This window comes from Mya arenaria, chromosome 13, assembly GCF_026914265.1.
Source record: "Mya arenaria isolate MELC-2E11 chromosome 13, ASM2691426v1".
Classification (NCBI taxonomy): Eukaryota; Metazoa; Mollusca; class Bivalvia; order Myida; family Myidae; genus Mya; species Mya arenaria.
The window spans coordinates 68280348-68299273 of NC_069134.1; the positions used below are offsets into that span (position 1 = coordinate 68280348).

Sequence of the window (18926 nt, forward strand, 5' to 3'; positions counted from 1 at the left end):
TCAACTGCCTATTACATCATTATATTTTAATATTTTTCTCTAAAATTTTGTTTGGTAATGTATTTGTATAATATTAATATAAAAACAATAAAATAAATGCATTAGAAGGCGTCTTTCGGTAACTTTCATGCGTCTTTCGGTAATTTTATCCGTCTTTCGGTAAATAATCGTATTTCGGTAAGTCTAGGGACCGGCCCAGTTTTATTTTGCATTTATTACAGTCGCATAATAAATTGAGCACTGTTCGGGTTTCCCGAAAAAAACGAAAGCATTATTTTGTTTTTTTCTTCTTAAAGAACGTTGACACAGTTTTCGTGTAAACAACAATAGGTTTAAGTCTGAGGTAAAACTTAAATCTCTGATAAATTAATTTATATCTGGCATTATGTTTCACATTGTCATCATTGTCTTATAGTATTCGGACACCTCTATTTCGGATGTTCACTGATGATTATTGTCAACTTGTAGCAGTGAAGCATTTCACATTTTCTAGTGAATATCAAGTTGCGTAAATTGTTAAAGCTGTTTTGCTCATGAATGATTGACATACTTTAAATCTAGGATTAAATGCAGGGTTGGAAACACAAGGGATCCCTTACAGGTCAATAAATCGATACGATCACCGGCGCTACCGGCAATAAAACCCTCCATAGAAAACGATTAACTCTGTGCAACTCGGCAAAATTTAGCGAGGAAAAAGGTTGCGTACTCGGCGGAATTAAAAACGCCTCCGAGTCACCGCAGAAAGTGGTAGTTCTGCGTGGTGTACCTGTATGTTACGCTTAAACTTTTGAAAATAAAAAATCAGGAAACAAAACCTGCAAAATACACAGTGTTTTTCACAATCGATGGACCTCTGGGATAATGGGCAAAGGCCTCTGTTTTGTCAGAGTCTTTTTCTGTTGTTTTTTCCTTTAAGTTGTAATCAATATAAATTTCTGAAAGGGCTGTGATTCTTAATGCCACTTTGTTTTTAAATGTCAGCAAACTATAATTTAAAAAAAAAAGCCAAGTAATAAACAACATAACTGACATAGGCACCCCATCCAATCAAACCAAAATGAGATTCACCCCTGCATTTGATGATTTTTTTAAAAGTACATTAGAAGTATTAAGGCAATTATTTGTAACAATTAATGGTCTGTATTTTAGATGCTTTTTTGACATTGTAAAAAGGAGATTGAAGACAAGATCACTTTTGCTACAGTAACACCTAAGATGACACTTGATTTTTATGCCACCCTTCGAAGAAGAGGGGGTATATTGCTTTACACATCATGCGGGTCGGTCGGTCCTTCTGTCAAAGCTTGTCCGAGTGATAACTTGACAATTCCTGGACCTATTGTCATCAAACTTGACATGAAGGTTGGGTCTGATCAGTAAATGACCTCTATTGTTTTTCAGGCTCATCGGGTCAAAGGTCAAGGTCTGTGTAACCTTTAATGGGAAACTGTACAATGCCTGGACCTATAGTCATCATTTTGACAATAAGACTGGGGCCAAAAAAAAAAATAGGTCTGTTTCCGGTCGCCCGACCGACCCTCTTATTTCCGCGCCGACCCTATACTTTTTATTGGTGTAAAAGTTAACTGCGCGCATATTTAGTACTTTTCGGTACTTTCTTTCCGTTAATTTTCTTATCTTTGGTCACAGTGCTCCAGCTAAGCATAATTAGCGTGGCGGGGCGCCCCGCTGCCCTTTTATGGCGCCCTGCTGCCTTTTCAAACGCCCCGCTGTGCCCTTTTCATTGACAGAGCCGCCTTTGATGATAAATAAAACAAATAAATCGCCCATTTGTGTCATCAAAGCGACATTGACCTCGCCGAAATTTTAACACATTGTAAATCTGTCAATCAGCGAGTATTTGGCCACTGTCCCATTAGTCAAAACATCGCAATTAGCCATAGGGTAATCCCCTAATCCGATAATTGGGCCGTGTCATCCAATTACCAAAACATCGCCAGTAGGCGGAGCTATTGAAAGTTAACCAATCAGAATGTACATTGAGAAGAACCTGATAATATGATATACGTTCATTAAAATGAGATAGAAAAGGCGACATAATTATGAAAAATCGTGTCAAGCATTGATGAAGTTAAAAAGTAATTGTTATATGTATTGAACAAACAATGCCAGACATTTTAAACATTGATGTTTTTGAAGCAGACGGTCATAGCCATCTCGGGCCATCGGCAAGGTGGCGCTAAGAAAATCAAAAACATGACGTATCACCAAATATTTAATTGGTTTTCGTGAAATGTTCATGATAAAAAATTGATTTGTAAACACAAAAACATATTATTTTTTTTGCTTTATGTAGAGTTTTAATACTTACAGTATTTTTCTCCTGTTTACGATGTCAAAAATATCGGCGAGATCGCCATTTTGTCAGAACAACTTTCCGAGTTAATTTCTCAACCTCCCATTATGTATTGGTAAAGTTTTCATCAAGGACAGTGATTTAAATGTCATTTGGTTCTTAAATGTCAGCATATTATTTAGCCAGAGACAAGTAAATAACAGCATAGCTGAATGTGACATTCGTACCCTATCCCGAACGTACCAAAATAAGATTCGTCCCCCTACTAAATTGACAGGTCATTTATTAGTCATTTTGATTGTTTCAAATCCTTAGCTGTCTTGGTTTTTGTTTCATTTTTAGATGCTATTTGGAGATAAACTATGTGACATTGACACATACACTTTTGCTGAGCCAAAAATGATACATTTTTTATGAACATTTTATATAGTTCAGTTTGAATGTGAATATAAACTGAGGTGTGTGTTATGGCATAGTTTTTGTATCAGGTTTTACGAAAGTATCACTTCTCCTTAAAGTCTCCCCACTTCTCCCTAAATTGACTGAAGGGAGAAGTCACTTCTCCCAAAGTTTTCAGGAGAGTTTTAGAATTTTAATTTTCTATCAAATATAAGAATAGCATTATAGCACAAATGTGAAATTGGTAAATATGAAAAATTGACAAATCTGAGGCACTCTTTTTCGACATCTGTCATACAGACAAACATGTTCAACAATACATGCATTTATATTCTAGAAAATGTATATCTATACATTATAATTAATACACATTATACAGTTCTTAATAAATGAATGGACTTGTATTTACATTTTATGCTTTAGTACCTTTTAAAATTGTCTCATACGCAGTTAATATGGTTGTTTTTGAATAAAAGTCAGCCGCCTTCTATTCTAGATCACTTCCCCCCCCCCCCCCAAAAAAAAAATAAAAAAAAAATGCCTACCTACCTACCCTCTCTTTTTTGGGAAGGAGACCGGAAACGAACCTATTTTTTTTTTTGGCCTGGGCCTGACCAGTAGATGACCCCAATTGATATAAAGGGTTATCAGGTAAAAGGTCACGGTAACCTTGAACGCTAAAAGGTTGTCCCAGTGATAACTCGTCAATGCCTGCACCCATGGCTCTCAAACTTGACATGAAGGTTGGGCCTGACCAGTAGATGACCCCTTTTGTTTTTTAGGGGTCAAAGGATAAGGTCGCAGTGACCTTTAATGCGAAAAGGTTGACAGAGCTTTTTCTAGTGATAACTCATCAATGCCTGGACCTATGGTCATCAAACATTACATGGAGGTTGGACCTGACCACTTGATGACCCCTGTTGATTTTAGGGGTCATCAGGTCATAAGTCAAGGTTACAGTGACCTTGAATGCAAAAAGTATGTCCAAGTGATTACTCGACAGTGCCTGCATCCATGGCCCTCTATCTTAACTTGGAGGTTGGGCCTGACCAGTAGATGATCCCTATTGATTTTAGTGTCCTTGAACACAAAAAGCTTGTCTGTGTGACAAATGTCTCTTGATTTCTATGACTTTACTCCATCTAGGAAATGCAATTATGGTGAATGTGAATATAATTGGGGTCTGTGGTATCACTATGGCATAGAATTTGTATCAGCAGTTCTATTTTTTTCTTTTTACAAGCAGTTTTACCAACTCTGGCTTGGTAGGGTTGACTGAACAAACTTTCATGTCAAGCCCTGCATTGGATTTGCAATTCAGAGTTGTACCGTGACAGGAAGCAAAAATGTTGAGGTAATAGAAAGTTTCCGTGAACAACTATGATCGTGACTAGGTATTGACTGGTTCCAACTTGCCTGCTATTTTTCAAATTTTCAGTTGATTAAGTAGGGATGAGTTTCTTTGGTTCTTCAACAAGCACATTCGGCACATCCAGCACCACCGGCATGTTTGGGACGGCCACAAATACAAACTACAATGCTATGAAAGATATTGAGGTATGTGATGAACAAGAAATCATTTTGCAAATGTGATGTTGTTGAAATTTGAAAACTGATAAACAATTATTTGAAGTACACTGATCTTTTTATTATTAATGTCAGTGTCAATTTTTAAGTTTTACCTTATTTTTGCTGGTTCTTTTTCTGAGTCACTAATAAATTAAGCATGGTACAAGTATATTCATTATAAACAGCTTCAGTCATTTCTTAACTTTACGTTCATATCCTAATATTTTCCTAGTCCGATTTAAAGACAAGTACAAGTGATATTAACATATAAGTATGTTACATTAAATGTAACATTACATTAAAATTAATGAAAATTAAGTATGTTAGAATTAAGGAATTTATGAAGTTATAATATCATATGACCAGTGATATACTTAACTAAGGAAAATGACTTGGGTTAGAAAAAATGATTTATTTTACTGATAAGATGTTTTATGAATACTGACCTGGGGCTTTTTCTAAACCTTTTTTTTATAGCCTCATCGGCAACATTCCAAATACCATGGAGATATATACATGTATACACCACTTTGGATGTACAATTCTTAATGACATTGAATCCATTGACAGCTGTATCTTGTCTTTCCAATACTTAAAAGTTACCAATGTAACGGGTATAGTTTATCATCCCAACATATACATACATGAATGATCTATAGTAAACTACATATATTTGAAAATCTTCCTGAATTTCCTTAATACCTTGATTTGATTTTATCTGATGATACTGTAGATGATACTTCTATGCATTCTTCATCTTCTGTAAAAGATCGGTAAAGAACTCTATATCAGAGTGCCATGCACACAATTATGCATGTATGTTTTCTGTATGATACAGGTGACCTCCCCACCAGATGACAGTGTGAGCTGCCTGAAGTTCAGCCCAGAGTCCATGATGCAGTCTACATACCTTGTTGGAGGCAGCTGGGATAATAATGTAAGAATGATGGCTACTATAATAATGTATGCCTAGGTGGATGAGATAATGGTTTCCATGTGGGGCTGGGATAATAATAATGTATACCTTTGCAGGCTGGGATTGATAAAATAATGTTCTCCTATGGGGGGCTAGAATAATAATGTACCAATTTGGGACTGGGATAAAAATGTCCATCTATGGGGCTGGGATAATAATGTTCACCTAGGTGGTCTGGGATAATAATGGTAGCCATGGAATTAGGGGATGTACACCTTGTGGGCTGGAATAAGTATGAATACCTTAGGGGCTGAGGTAATTATGTAACCTTTTGGGACTGGAATAACAATGCACATCTTTGGGATGCGATATTAATGTGCTCCTCGAGAGTTGCGATAATGTATGCTTTAGGGGCTGAGATAATAACAAATGCTCTTGGGGCTGGTATAATAATGTTTGCCAAGGGAGTGTGATAATGATGTACACTTTTGGGACTAGGATAGTATGTATGCCTTTTGGATGGGATAATAATGTTTCCCTTTGGGGCTAGGATAGTTATGTTCGCCTAGGGGGTGGGGCTGGAATTATAATAGTTGCTTTAATAGTGGACTGGGATAATAATTTTTGCCTAGAGGCTAAAGATCTTGATACAATGAGAATGATGTAATCGTTGAACAGTAGATCAGGGTTTGACGCTAATGAAAGTCTGGGAGTCTGCCAGACTTCTAGTAACATTTAGTAGAGTAAGGGTTAGTTCATGGAATAGAAATATTTTTATAGTTTCTAAAATAAAACATTTAAAATTAAATCTTGTTCAGTATTGCTTTGGACAAACTTTTACTTTTTTTTCCGCATGTCTTTGAATTTATCTTCCATCACTGGACTCTTTCATTAATATTTATGACTAGGACCCCTTAAATGTAGGGAGTCTGGCAGAAACAGTCAGTATCCAATACTGTCTAAGATGTCTGTGTTTTACCGAAAAAGTTGTGGGTTAAAGTCCCATCAGGAATACATTCTCTTCACCTTATTCAATATTGTTCTTATGGTTATCCATAGACAAGCCTGTACGATTCCATTTATTCTAATGGCTATGTGATTTTCCGGTCCAACCAGAACACTCCGATTCTACTCTTAAAAGATGCTTATTGAATATGGCCCAGAACTGGTTTTATCCAGAAAACAAACTTTGGGCTTCAAACAGTTAGACTTGTTAATAATTTGTTAAATAGCCTTTTGAGCTCTATGACAGTAATTTTAAATTCGCTAAGGGGATTGTTTGTAATGTTTTGCTAGAAGACTACAAATCTCAGACAGATCATGTGAGTCATTTATCTATGCAGGTTCGCTGTTGGGAGGTACAACAGTCTGGTAACATTGTCTTGAAGGCACAGCAGACCCATACTGGGCCAGTCCTCGCAGCTGACTGGAGTGATGTAAGTACCTGGGCCTCATTTCATTGAATAATCTGTCAGATCTGGAATCATAAATCTGTCGGAACAGCATAGATGACAATGCTTTGAATTTTTTAATTTTCCTCAATTTTGTTCAACTAGAATTCTTTGTTTCAATTTGGTAATATTGGACTAAAGCAGTGTGTTTTATTTCCATTTGGACATGGTACAGTATATAAATATCATATGGCAGCATGTGTGATATTGATATTGTCAACCCGAGACCAGAATGATATTTATTTTATTAAACTGAACAAAATTAAGAACATAAAAATGTTTTAAAATAATTTAATTCATTTTATTAAAGAAGTTTTACAAGGTAAACAAAATATAACATAATAAAATAATTAGACTAGAACAAAATTTCAATTGTTAATTTCCTGTCATCAGATGTTTTTGTGTACACATTGAATAGTGACGTCACTGCTGTATGTGTAATAGGGAGGCAATCACGTCATGATTTACCTAAAAATTGACACAGTTATATGCCCTTATATGACATTAAAAATATCATTGCGGTCACATGACCTGACAGTGAATTTTCGCTGGGTCACATGTCAAAAATGTTGAAAATGTTTCTGATTGTCAAAATATCTCTTTCGGGTAATGGGAATTACCATTTTAGACAAAAGGGAGGTATAATAATATATTTTTGCCATCATTTCCCAATTGACAATATTACCAATTGGAAGAAAGGGTGATTGTTGGTTTGACATAAGTCAAAGCCTTTTGATTTTTCTCTTGGTAGGATGGAACCAAGGTGTTTACGGCGTCGTGTGACAAGACAGCCAAGATGTGGGACCTGAACAGTAACCAGTTCATTCAGATAGCACAGGTTACCTTCCTTTACACTGCTTATATACAAAAAGACAAGCCCTGTGGCTGGACTGTTGTAGAGCTATGACAGGCTTCTGATTAAAGCCTTAAATTTAAGTATTTTCCATATTTAATATTGAAATGTAAGTACTGTAGGCTTTTCGCTGCAAATTATATTTCCAAGGTATAGGTTTTCAGTATTGACACTGAATTACAGTGGGAAATATTTCTCCTACATGTACATAATGTATTGTAAAAATAACATTTCAGTCATGAAACAGAAGTATTTTTATTACACCTTTGCTTCAATAATGTTCTTTTGTAATTTGTTTTCTGTATAAAAGTAGGCACCTGAAATTTTTTTAAAAGGGAATATTATATATTTTGATGATGTAATTATGACTGAACATTGCTTATGTGACTTTCTTTGCAGCATGATGCCCCCGTAAAGACCATCCAATGGGTAAAAGCTCCAAACTACTCGTGCGTTATGACCGGTAGCTGGGATAAAACTCTCAAGGTACAGTTTCCTATGATTTTGAGCTCTCTATTTTGAAAGTAAACAATCAACATATTGACCTGTCATAACCTTTATGCCGTTAGCAGCAGTAGTGTCATGATAGAAAAAAAACACTGGAAACCAAGTGAGACAAATGTACATGTTTTTACATGTTTTATGAGCCTTTGGTCACACGCATGCCTTTCGGTGATTAAAGATATCATAACATGTATATATAATAAGTGACATGATCTAATTTGGAATACTAAAAAAGTTCAGCAAAATTCATCATCAAAACTCAGTATGAAAGAAAGTTACAATGAAATGAAGATATGCAGTTTGGCCACTTAAGTCTGAACTCAGACTTGAGACTGTTTGTAATCATGTCCCTGTTTACAGTGGTTTTTGTCTGACTCATTAACAGTAATGTAGAATTCAACTGTTTAAAACTTGAATATCGTGTTCCAGTTTTGGGATACACGACAAGCACAGCCGATCATGAGCATTCAGCTTCCGGAAAGGTGTTATTGTGCCGATGTAGTAAGTAGCCATTCATCACTGCTTATTCTTACTTCATTAGAAGCCATGGATATAATGCTTTGAGACTTAAATATGCTCACAATAATGGAAGCATGTTGTTTCCGCTTTGTCTTTCAGTCTGTCTAACTCCTCATTGGGTGTTAAGATTTTTAAAAAATGTAGCATAGATATTAACAACGTTTAAACACAAAATGTCCGATGCAGTGAATAAAAGGCCCATATAGAACAATAAGGAAAAGTTTTCATGAGCTTCATTTTGACACCAGCAGGATGAAAAGAAGATTGCTCTTTTTTGCTTGTCTGTTTTTCGATAAAAAAGGAGAGGGATTTTGATTGCCTTGGAAACTCATATGCCTCAAGATATTGAGCCTCTTGTTATAATAGTTGGCAAGGACAATATTTATATATATAGCAAGGCTTATAAGTATGACTTTAATAATTGTTGAGTTATGCCCCTTTTAGACTGTAAAAGTTAACTGAGTGCTCTTGTCTGAAAATATTAAAACATGTATTTATTTAAATAATATTAACTATGTTAGATATAATGCTAAATAAATTATATTATTCAGAATGTAACTCTTACATGAACTAACTGGTATACTTGTATTTCACAGAAATACCCAATGGCAGTCGTGGGTACGGCGGGCCGTGGTCTGATCATCTACCAGCTGGAGAACCAGCCGCAAGAGTTCCGGAAGTTTGAGTCTCCGCTGAAATACCAGGTTGGTTATCCCCCTTGCAGTTGGTTTCAAATAGTAAAAATTAGACAGAAAAAATAAAACAATTCAGCTTTTTTTGGACTTAAAATTTAAGTGATATGTCATTTCATGTCAGCTTTTAGTGGAAATAAAGAGCAAAAATTAAAGATGCACTCTTATTCTCAAATATGATTTACCACAATTGATACATTTGTTTTAATATACCAAAAAGGATGAATAAAATAATGTCGAAAACAAAGGTAATAATGAAGTACACAGAGTTAAGTTTGAAAAGAAAGGAGCAGAAACACGGAATTTCTACCTTAAATGACGTTAGTAGATCACAGTAAATCTTTTAACAATCACCATAAATTTTGATGTTTGCATTTTCAGCTATTAAATGCACAGTTACAATCTTGTTATCAGTAATTAATATTTTTCATAAATTTATTATTTAGTAAGTAGTTAAAGGTTTATCAGTGAAAAATACATGTGTATGTATTGATTTTGAATAAGAGTGTCACTGTAAGTAACAGTACATTTTATGTATAGTATACTTTAAGGGACATTTCTTTTACATTTTTATAGTCAGCATACATTGCCTTTTCATATGATAGCAGCATTATCTTGCATCTAAATTTAACATTAAGGTTAATAGAGCTATCAAAATACAAGTTTCCTTGTCAGTTGGTTTGCGTAGATAATATATAGATTAAGTTGTTGATTTTTTCTACAGCACCGCTGTGTGAATATCTTCATGGACAAGAAGACTAATCAGCCAACAGGTTTTGCGCTGGGCAGTATCGAGGGTCGCGTGGCTATACACTACGTCAACCCGACCAATCCTAAGGATAACTTCACGTTTAAGTGCCATCGAGCTAATGGAACATCTAGCAATATGCAGGATATATATGCTGTAAGAAGATTGAGATCAAAGCATACTTACTTTAGCTGAAAAATTTTCCACATGCAGAAATTGATATTCTCAATATTTAGCATAAAAAAATGTTTCAGAAAATCTAGTTTATACTACTACATGGTAGCTTGATTGTGTTGACAGCTGAAAGCTGATATAAATAACTCTCGAGTCCGTTTCTTAGACAGAAACCAGTACTGGTGTCCATTATGAGAGGGCGGTGAGAAAGTACTCCTCGTGGGTATCGAACCCACGACCTCTTGGGTGAACAGCGGACACATATTCCGCTAAAGCACTCTCAACCTTGTAGAACAATCAGGACATGTATTATCGAAGCATCTTAAAAATCATATTTGTTGTCTCAAATTTCTTTTAACAAGCTAAAATTATAAAAGTAGTATTTTGCCTAACAACTTTTGTAAATAGCTTTATTGCACCATTTCAAATGAAATGGCAGAGAAAATGTGAGAAAAATATCTATTAACTGTCAAAGATTTGATAATCACCGGGAGCACGGCAGACTGTAAACAAATACATGTGACAGTGTTCACTTTCCTAGAGCTTGAAATATTACTTAAGCTATATTTAGCACAGATACAGCATCTCTTTGCATGAGTGAGAGTTTGTTTATCTTATAAACATGCCTACAAAATTCTCCCTACCATGGAAAAGTGGGAGCTCAGTTTCATCCTGGCTTAAGTCACTTAAAACTGTAGGAGATTTTGGTGCCAAACGTTGAGGAAGAAATGATTTCCATGGATAGTCTATTGTTAATCTTCTTTTTTAATCCCCTAGGTCAATGACATCTCATTCCATCCGGTCCACGGAACCCTGGCCACTGTGGGCTCTGACGGGCGGTTCAGCTTCTGGGATAAAGATGCCCGCATCAAGTTGAAGACCTCGGAACAGTTTGACCAGCCCCTAACCGCCTGTAACTTCAACCCCCAGGGCAACATCTTCGCTTATGCCACAAGTTATGACTGGTCTAAGGTGAGACATTCAGTCAAGCGAGTTCAGTGGTTTGTCACATACTAGTTATCAACAGTAGCTGTTTGAATATTTTTTTGTGCAGGAGTATTAGTATTAGTTAACTAGTAATATTTATTTAATTTATAATGATTGCGAAACGGTTATTACAACATCATGATTTTCACTCTATTTGGCACGATGTCTGGGACAAGGGTTGTCTTGTGTTTTTGGGGAAACAAGATTTTTGGTTGTTTTCCAATTTGCAACTTTTACATCTTTTTTCTACAGGGTCATGAAGGATTTGATCCCCAGAAAATGAAGCCTCACATTTTCCTACGCAGATGTTTTGACGAGCTCAAGCCGTCAACAAAGAAGTCTTAACCTTCATAATGAAGCATTGAAATTTTGTAACTTTTAGCAGTTGACCTGAACAGCGCTTATTTTTAGTCTTGTTCTGGTTATGATAAAATCAAATTGATCAAATTTTAACGTAGCTTTTCGTGATACAATCATCGCTCCATGGACATTTGTGTAACAGTATTCAGTGGATGTGTACTGTGTTTTAGTAACTGCATGTGTCAACACAAGCTCATACAACTCTTATATGCATGAGGCCATACCAAATAGATTACATGTTTAGTGTCAGGTCCCATTTTCAAAATATACATACAAAGCGATACACCACAGAAAACACAAATCTGATTCTATTTAAAACAAATGTATATAGGAATGCTCATAATAGCATAGTTTACCAATGAAATATCATACAGATTTTTTTTATACCTTTGAAGGTTCAAACAGCTAGAATTTGAACTCATTTTTGTTGAATGATTTATTCCTGATATCTGTGTTTTTTTAATTATCAATCTCTAGAAATTCAGTTTTCTTTGTTTTGATATCCATTTTATCCAAAATTATTTTATCATTCCGAAGGATGAAAACCTTTCTGCCCTATAACGCTTAACATAGAATGAATTTGGTAGAGCCTTACCTAGCTTGAGTCAGTGAACATGATTATTGTAATAATACTGAAGTGTTATAACTTTGACTGTGTGTGCATGAGATGATTTTGCAAGAGCCGAAAGGTACATGTTAGTAAACTGGTCAAAAGGCAGACGTTCTTGTTACTTGTGTTATATTTTATCATTTAACATTTATTGCATCAAGTGTTAAACAACCATTACATATTTTCTTGTAAAGGACTTGTGTAATATCATTACCGGTATGCCACATTTTGCGCTACTGTTCCACACTATGTCAAGCATTGTACAGATAAATTCATTGATGTCTTCATTTTTGGTGATAAAAATGTGTCATTTGATAAAAAAGAATCTAACATTAGTAGCCAAATAAAACAACATTTTATGAAACTTGTTACAGAATCATAACTTTCGATTCAATAGATTTTGTTTAAAATGAAACTCATTTTTGATGACAATGGTTTCATTTGATAAAGGGAATCTTACATTTGTTGCCACTTAGTACAGCATTTTATGAAACTTGTTAGGCTTAAAAATCAACCCATGTTTTCTCCGGATACTTCACCAAAGGCTCGCTTAATTCTTTTTCTAAATTTGTTTCAATTAATTTGTATTAAAGGGCAACTCATTTAAAATAATATACATACAGTCAAACCCAAATAGCTCGAACTTTGAGGGACTGGCGTAAATACTTCGTGCCTCGGAAAATTCGAGCCAAGCGGAAATGATTACATTCAGTTTAAAGAAATTGGTCATTTACATTCAGTTCGATCCAACCAGGAATTCAAACCAAGCAAGTTTGAGCCAACGAGGGTCGACTGTACTTCTAAAATTTTGAAAAGGATCCAATGTTATTGATTTGGTTTGAAATGAAGAAATATCAATGGAGATATAAACTGCTTTTTTATACTTAATCAAAAGTAATAAGACAATTATTGTTAATAATGGTTAAAAATTACTGTCAGAGAATAAAGCTTAAAATTGAAGTAACATATTATTATAATTATATGTTACTTCAATGTTCAGCTATATTCATATTATTAGCTCTTACATCAGTTGTATTTGAGTTTCTGCCTTTATCAAGTTATAAACGTAATAAATAAAGTTAGTTTCTGTTGCCCAATCTCAATTAAGATTGTAATGCTTATGATCATACATTTCCAGGCGTAACTTCGTTTTTGGCATAAACTGCACTTGAATAAAAAGGCAAAAAATATAACCAAGTGTCATTGCAATTGGACAAGTTTGAGGGAGTTATGTCCCTTAGATCGTTTGACTTCAAGTATATTCAATTTTTGGAAACTTCTTCAATCGTTGTAGTTGTATTTCAGTTACGCGTGTTGTATTTGAAAAAAAACCTCGAGGTAGTTATAGCCCTTGTTAAAATGGTATATGGAATTGTGATTAGTCATCGTGAAAGTTTATATACATTATATCTTTGTCCAACAATAGTTCCTCAACAGCCATTTCATCTATCCATTTACTACTGACACCATATTTCTGCCAATAAGAAATTAACATAAGTAGTTAGTACACTGTTTTTTAAAATGCGAGCTGAGGCGATGATACAAATAGTGGTGACAGATCCCCTGGTAAAATATATTGCAATTGCAGATATATGTAAATTGAACTTCAGTATTATAATTTTTTCTATTCATTTCACACAAGTAACGTCATTGCAACAACTGATTTTATTTTCATAAATTTATAATAAGAAAGTTGCATAGGTTTTGAAAAAAATGGAGTGGTTTGAGGAAGAATGATCTTTTGAAAAGTTATGTGAAGTTTAATTTATAATAATAATAAGTTACCATTATTAATATAACTGCTTTAGTGCCGATATTTATTGGGGTTTTAACAACAGTTTTTCAGTGTCTTCTGAATTTTGAGCCGACATTCAAAGTCTAGTTTTGGCTTTTCTGTTCAACTGGCAGATCGTATAAACTTTTGAAAGTCAGATTCTTAAACTCCACGAACAGTAGTGCACCCGTCACTGTGCTCATCAACGTTGAAATAATGGCGAAGTAATACGACCATGACAGGTACAGTTCTTCTAATCCTACGCCTGGGAAATAGTTCTTCTCAATCTTTGAATACAGTTCCCGATTTTTGGTGGCATACACTACTAGGGTCATAATTTGCAGACTGACTGAAAGAAAGAATGTTACATTTGAGGAAATTCTGTACTAGTAAGTAAATATAGAGTAAGCAATGGTATTTAAAGTTTTATTTCCATTACTTTAAATCATTTAGTGCGACGAAATAAAAAAAAAATTGTTCTATGTCTCAATTCAGGGTAAAAATTACTCCATAATATGAAACAGATTTTGTGTTTTTTAAGACATTTTTTCTTATTTAATGAATAAAGTAAGACAATTGATGGTTTGTAAAATGTTTTACTGATAAGTGGTAAGTCATACTCCCCATATTTTTTAATCACTCTCATGTATTTCGCGTTACCTGTGGCAAAGGCGGCGAGGCACATGGCGATGACTAGAGGCCGGGCCTTGTGGAGCGCCGGAAATACCACGCACAGGAAGTACAGGACGAAAAGGCAAGCGTAACACATGGCCGCCAGTATGGAGAAAGCCTGAGTCGCCACGCTGAAGTCTGAAAAATAGACGTTGGTTTGTTATACTAGCGGCTGGAGCTTGGTTAGCGCCGGAAATACAGCAAACGGGTAGAAGAGAGGACGTGAACGTGTGTAGCACATGGCCGACAGAATGGGAAGGTCTGGAAACGTGCGTAGCACATGGCCGACAGAATGGGAAAGTCTGGAAATACTAGCGGGCGGAGCTTGGTTAGCGCCGGAAATACAGCACACGGGTAGAAGAGAGGACGTGTACGTGTGTAGCACATGGCCGACAGAATGGGAAGGATTGAAATACTAGCGGGCGGAGCTTGGTTAGCGCCGGAAATACAACACACGGGTAGAAGAGAGGACGTGCACGTGTGTAGCACATGGCCGACGGAATGGGAAAGTCTGGAAATACTAGCGGGCGGAGCTTGGTTAGCGCCGGAAATACAGCACACGGGTAGAAGAGAGGACGTGTACGTGTGTAGCACATGGCCGACATAATGGGAAGGATTGAAATACTAGCGGGCGGAGCTTGGTTAGCGCCGGAAATACAACACACGGGTAGAAGAGAGGACGTGAACGTGTGTAGCACATGGCCGACAGAATGGGAAGGTCTGGAAATACTAGCGGGCGGAGCTTGGTTAGCGCCGGAAATACAGCACACGGGTAGAAGAGAGGACGTACACGTGTGTAGCATATGACCGACAGAATGGGAAAGTCTGGAAATACTAGCGGGCCGAGCTTGGTTAGCGCCAGAAATACAACACACGGGTAGTAGAGAAGACGTGCACGTGTGTAGCATATGACCGACAGAATGGGAAAGTCTGGAAATACTAGCTGGCGGAGCTTGGTTAGCGCCGGAAATACAGCACACGGGTAGAAGAGAGGACGTACACGTGTGTAGCATATGACCGACAGAATGGGAAAGTCTGGAAATACTAGCGGGCGGAGCTTGGTTAGCGCCAGAAATACAACACACGGGCAGTAGAGAGGACGTGCACGTGTGTAGCATATGACCGACAAAATGGGAAAGTCTGGAAATACTAGCGGGCCGAGCTTGGTTAGCGCCAGAAATACAACACACGGGTAGTAGAGAGGACGTGCACGTGTGTAGCACATGACCGACAGAATGGGAAAGTCTGGAAATACTAGCGGGCGGAGCTTGGTTAGCGCCAGAAATACAACACACGGGTAGTAGAGAGGACGTGAACGTGTGTAGCACATGACCGACAGAATGGGAAAGTCTGGAAATACTAGCGGGCGGAGCTTGGTTAGCGCCAGAAATACAACACACGGGTAGTAGAGAGGACGTGCACGTGTGTAGCATATGACCGACAGAATGGGAAAGTCTGGAAATACTAGCGGGCGGAGCTTGGTTAGCGCCAGAAATACAACACACGGGTAGTAGAGAGGACGTGCACGTGTGTAGCATATGACCGACAAAATGGGAAAGTCTGGAAATACTAGCGGGCGGAGCTTGGTTAGCGCCGGAAATACAACACACGGGCAGTAGAGAGGACGTGAACGTGTGTAGCACATGACCGACAGAATGGGAAAGTCTGGAAATACTAGCGGGCGGAGCTTGGTTAGCGCCGGAAATACAACACACGGGTAGTAGAGAGGACGTGCACGTGTGTAGCACATGACCGACAGAATGGGAAAGTCTGGAAATACTAGCGGGCGGAGCTTGGTTAGCGCCAGAAATACAACACACGGGCAGTAGAGAGGACGTGAACGTGTGTAGCACATGACCGACAGAATGGGAAAGTCTGGAAATACTAGCGGGCGGAGCTTGGTTAGCGCCGGAAATACAACACACGGGCAGTAGAGAGGACGTGAACGTGTGTAGCACATTGCCGACAGTATGGGAAACTCATGTAAATTCTGGTAAGAAACATTGGATTCAAACAACAAACAGAATCGTTAACTTTTATTGCGTTTGAAACAACACATGTTGTTTATGTGTTACTTAAAGCCAACTGTCCAAAGTATATAGAGAATAATACCATGTGCGAATATCATGTGCGAATATTATGTGCGAATATCATGTGCGAATATTTAATTCATTGTTCAGCTGTTGGTACACTCGAAAACTTAGTAACATCACTTTTACACGTGAAACAGAATAAGGACGTGAAAAATAACTTGTTCCATCAACATCTCCAAAAGTAAAAACTTTCCTTTTCCTTATTCAGATCACGACAGATATTCGACATATTTGCCTATTGCTTTGAAATATTTCTGGAGTCCATTGTTATATGTCTTATTAAATTTCGTTCCAAATTGACTGTTTTCTTCTTACTGTTATAAACACACACCACGCAGCAACTGACAGATGCGCGTTGAACATAAGGCTAAATCCAGTTCACTCTCAATAGCGTTACGTTTTTCGTCAGAATCTTGAAAACCTTTTCTGTCATTTTTTTTAAAAAATAAATCTTTTACAAAAGAGGTCTTATTTAAAATTCTGATGAAGATTTATTAATATCATTGAAACAAGCATTTTGTTCACATTTTACATGGAACTATTGTTTTCTATGTTTGACTCTACAAAATGTGAACGAGTCCTCCTGAACATTTTCTGGAAACCATGGTATGTTTTTAAAGACATTTTGATATAATATAAGTAATACCGGTAGTTAGTTGACATGAAATAACATTTTAATGATTAAGAATGGGCGGAGTGAGCGTAACAATATGAAATATCATTGGCTGAAAATGTAGGTTGTGTTCTAACAAGTGTTCACGGGTGTTTAAATGTCCGCCTCCTACCACTCATCCGATACACAATCCCTGCGTCGGATTTTGCGTTGTCGATGTATCAGCCAATGAGGTTATGTTCTTAGTCAGTTAGATGACCTAAATTAAAATCTTAATGATTAAGAGGGGCTCGTTCGCGACGCTCACTCCAGCCATTCTTAATCAGTAAGATTTTTATTCATGCCATCTATTACTTCTGCGATAAAGGTTATCTTACCTGTATTGACGGGAAAACATTCCCAAGCCGCACTGTCCACTCTTTTAACACAAAAATCCCACAGCCCCATTTTCATACTAGCCCCACTCGCCGACCAATTCTTTGTTGCCATGGATACGATGAACGAAACTGTTGCTATGAGCAGAACGGCGAATGACGCAATAAAATTAACTGACGTCAAACCGCAAGATGCACAGCGACGGACCGATGACGTCACAGCCTCGGTTGGTCTTCCGTTTGGAGCCTTTGGTACAGCTCGTTTTTCAGAATTTGCATTAGTGTCGATGGTAACAGTCTTTCCTTTCATAATGCTCCTCGTATTTTCTATTTCCATTTTTCCAAAGAATGTTTTACATCATGCAATAAATAAAACTTTAAATCTGTTTTAAACTAATATTTTCACTTTTTAATTGACCAGCATGTAGAAGTCTGTCTTTTTGCCTTTTCCAGGATTCATGTAAATGCAGTGGAGTTTTTTATTGAACAATTTGTTGTTCACGACTTTCAAACAAGATAAACCTGTTCATTTCACATCATTATTGCAGCCGTATTATTAAAAAATAAACAGTCCCAAACCTTATAATCCGTTATGTGAGCTTTACGACAATTATTGATAAGATATTCAGATTTCTAAAAGGCATTTCAATCTGATATCCCGGAACTATGGATGCCTTGGTCTGTTTAAAGGAGTAAACTCAGTGAACTTTTAATACATCTAACAGGATTAAAGTGACGCTTCGTTAAGTTTTCGCGGAGGTCCCCTGCCGTTGACGGTAAATACGGCGATGAAATGCATGCAGCAGTAATCGTTTGATCAGACTTGAATATTAGCATATGATTATTGATCATCTTAAACTGATTAGCACAGAAAATATTTTGAATTTAGAATTATAATAATGAAATAATGTAATAACGAAATTTTATTGTATGCTTTCCAGTGATTTAAAAATATCTATCAATGAAATAAAACTTGTATTTCACTAATTCAAATAGTGAAATTTATAAAAATAGCTTTTGGTGATCACTCGGTGAAATATATTACGGTCTTACACTTAAACAAACAATTATCCTCTTTATCTGCAATATATGACACAGATGCCCCCATTCCTATGCACGTGTGGTAAGCAGCCTAGCGGCGTGAAGTAAGCGGCCTAGCGGCGTGAAGTTAGCGGCCTAGCAGCGTGAAGTTGGCGGCCTGGCGGCCTAAGTGTCAGAAATTGTTCTCTATTTCAAAGCAATTGTCCATGCATTTACTTGGAAAACAATGATAAATTAATGTGTTTTATTAATAATTT

General features: G+C 36.7%; 2 protein-coding genes across 2 annotated transcripts; one reads left to right on the forward strand and one right to left on the reverse strand.

Annotated features, from left to right (window-relative positions):
• Positions 1–204: 204 nt before the first annotated feature.
• On the forward strand, positions 205–13295 carry LOC128212830 (mRNA export factor RAE1-like). Its single transcript, XM_052918173.1, has 11 exons — positions 205–343; positions 4158–4276; positions 5127–5225; positions 6548–6640; positions 7407–7493; positions 7908–7994; positions 8442–8513; positions 9128–9235; positions 9948–10127; positions 10923–11117; positions 11385–13295. Exons 2-11 carry the CDS (start codon positions 4172–4174, stop codon positions 11475–11477), a joined length of 1119 nt encoding a protein of 372 aa, XP_052774133.1. The 5' UTR covers positions 205–343; positions 4158–4171; the 3' UTR covers positions 11478–13295.
• Positions 13296–13794: 499 nt separating this feature from the next.
• LOC128215555 (uncharacterized) lies at positions 13795–18652 on the reverse strand. The gene is made up of 3 exons (XM_052922242.1): positions 17632–18652; positions 14537–14686; positions 13795–14225 (listed from the first exon to the last, which is right to left on the reverse strand). Exons 1-3 carry the CDS (start codon positions 17963–17965, stop codon positions 13981–13983), a joined length of 729 nt encoding a protein of 242 aa, XP_052778202.1. The 5' UTR covers positions 17966–18652; the 3' UTR covers positions 13795–13980.
• Positions 18653–18926: the final 274 nt, after the last annotated feature.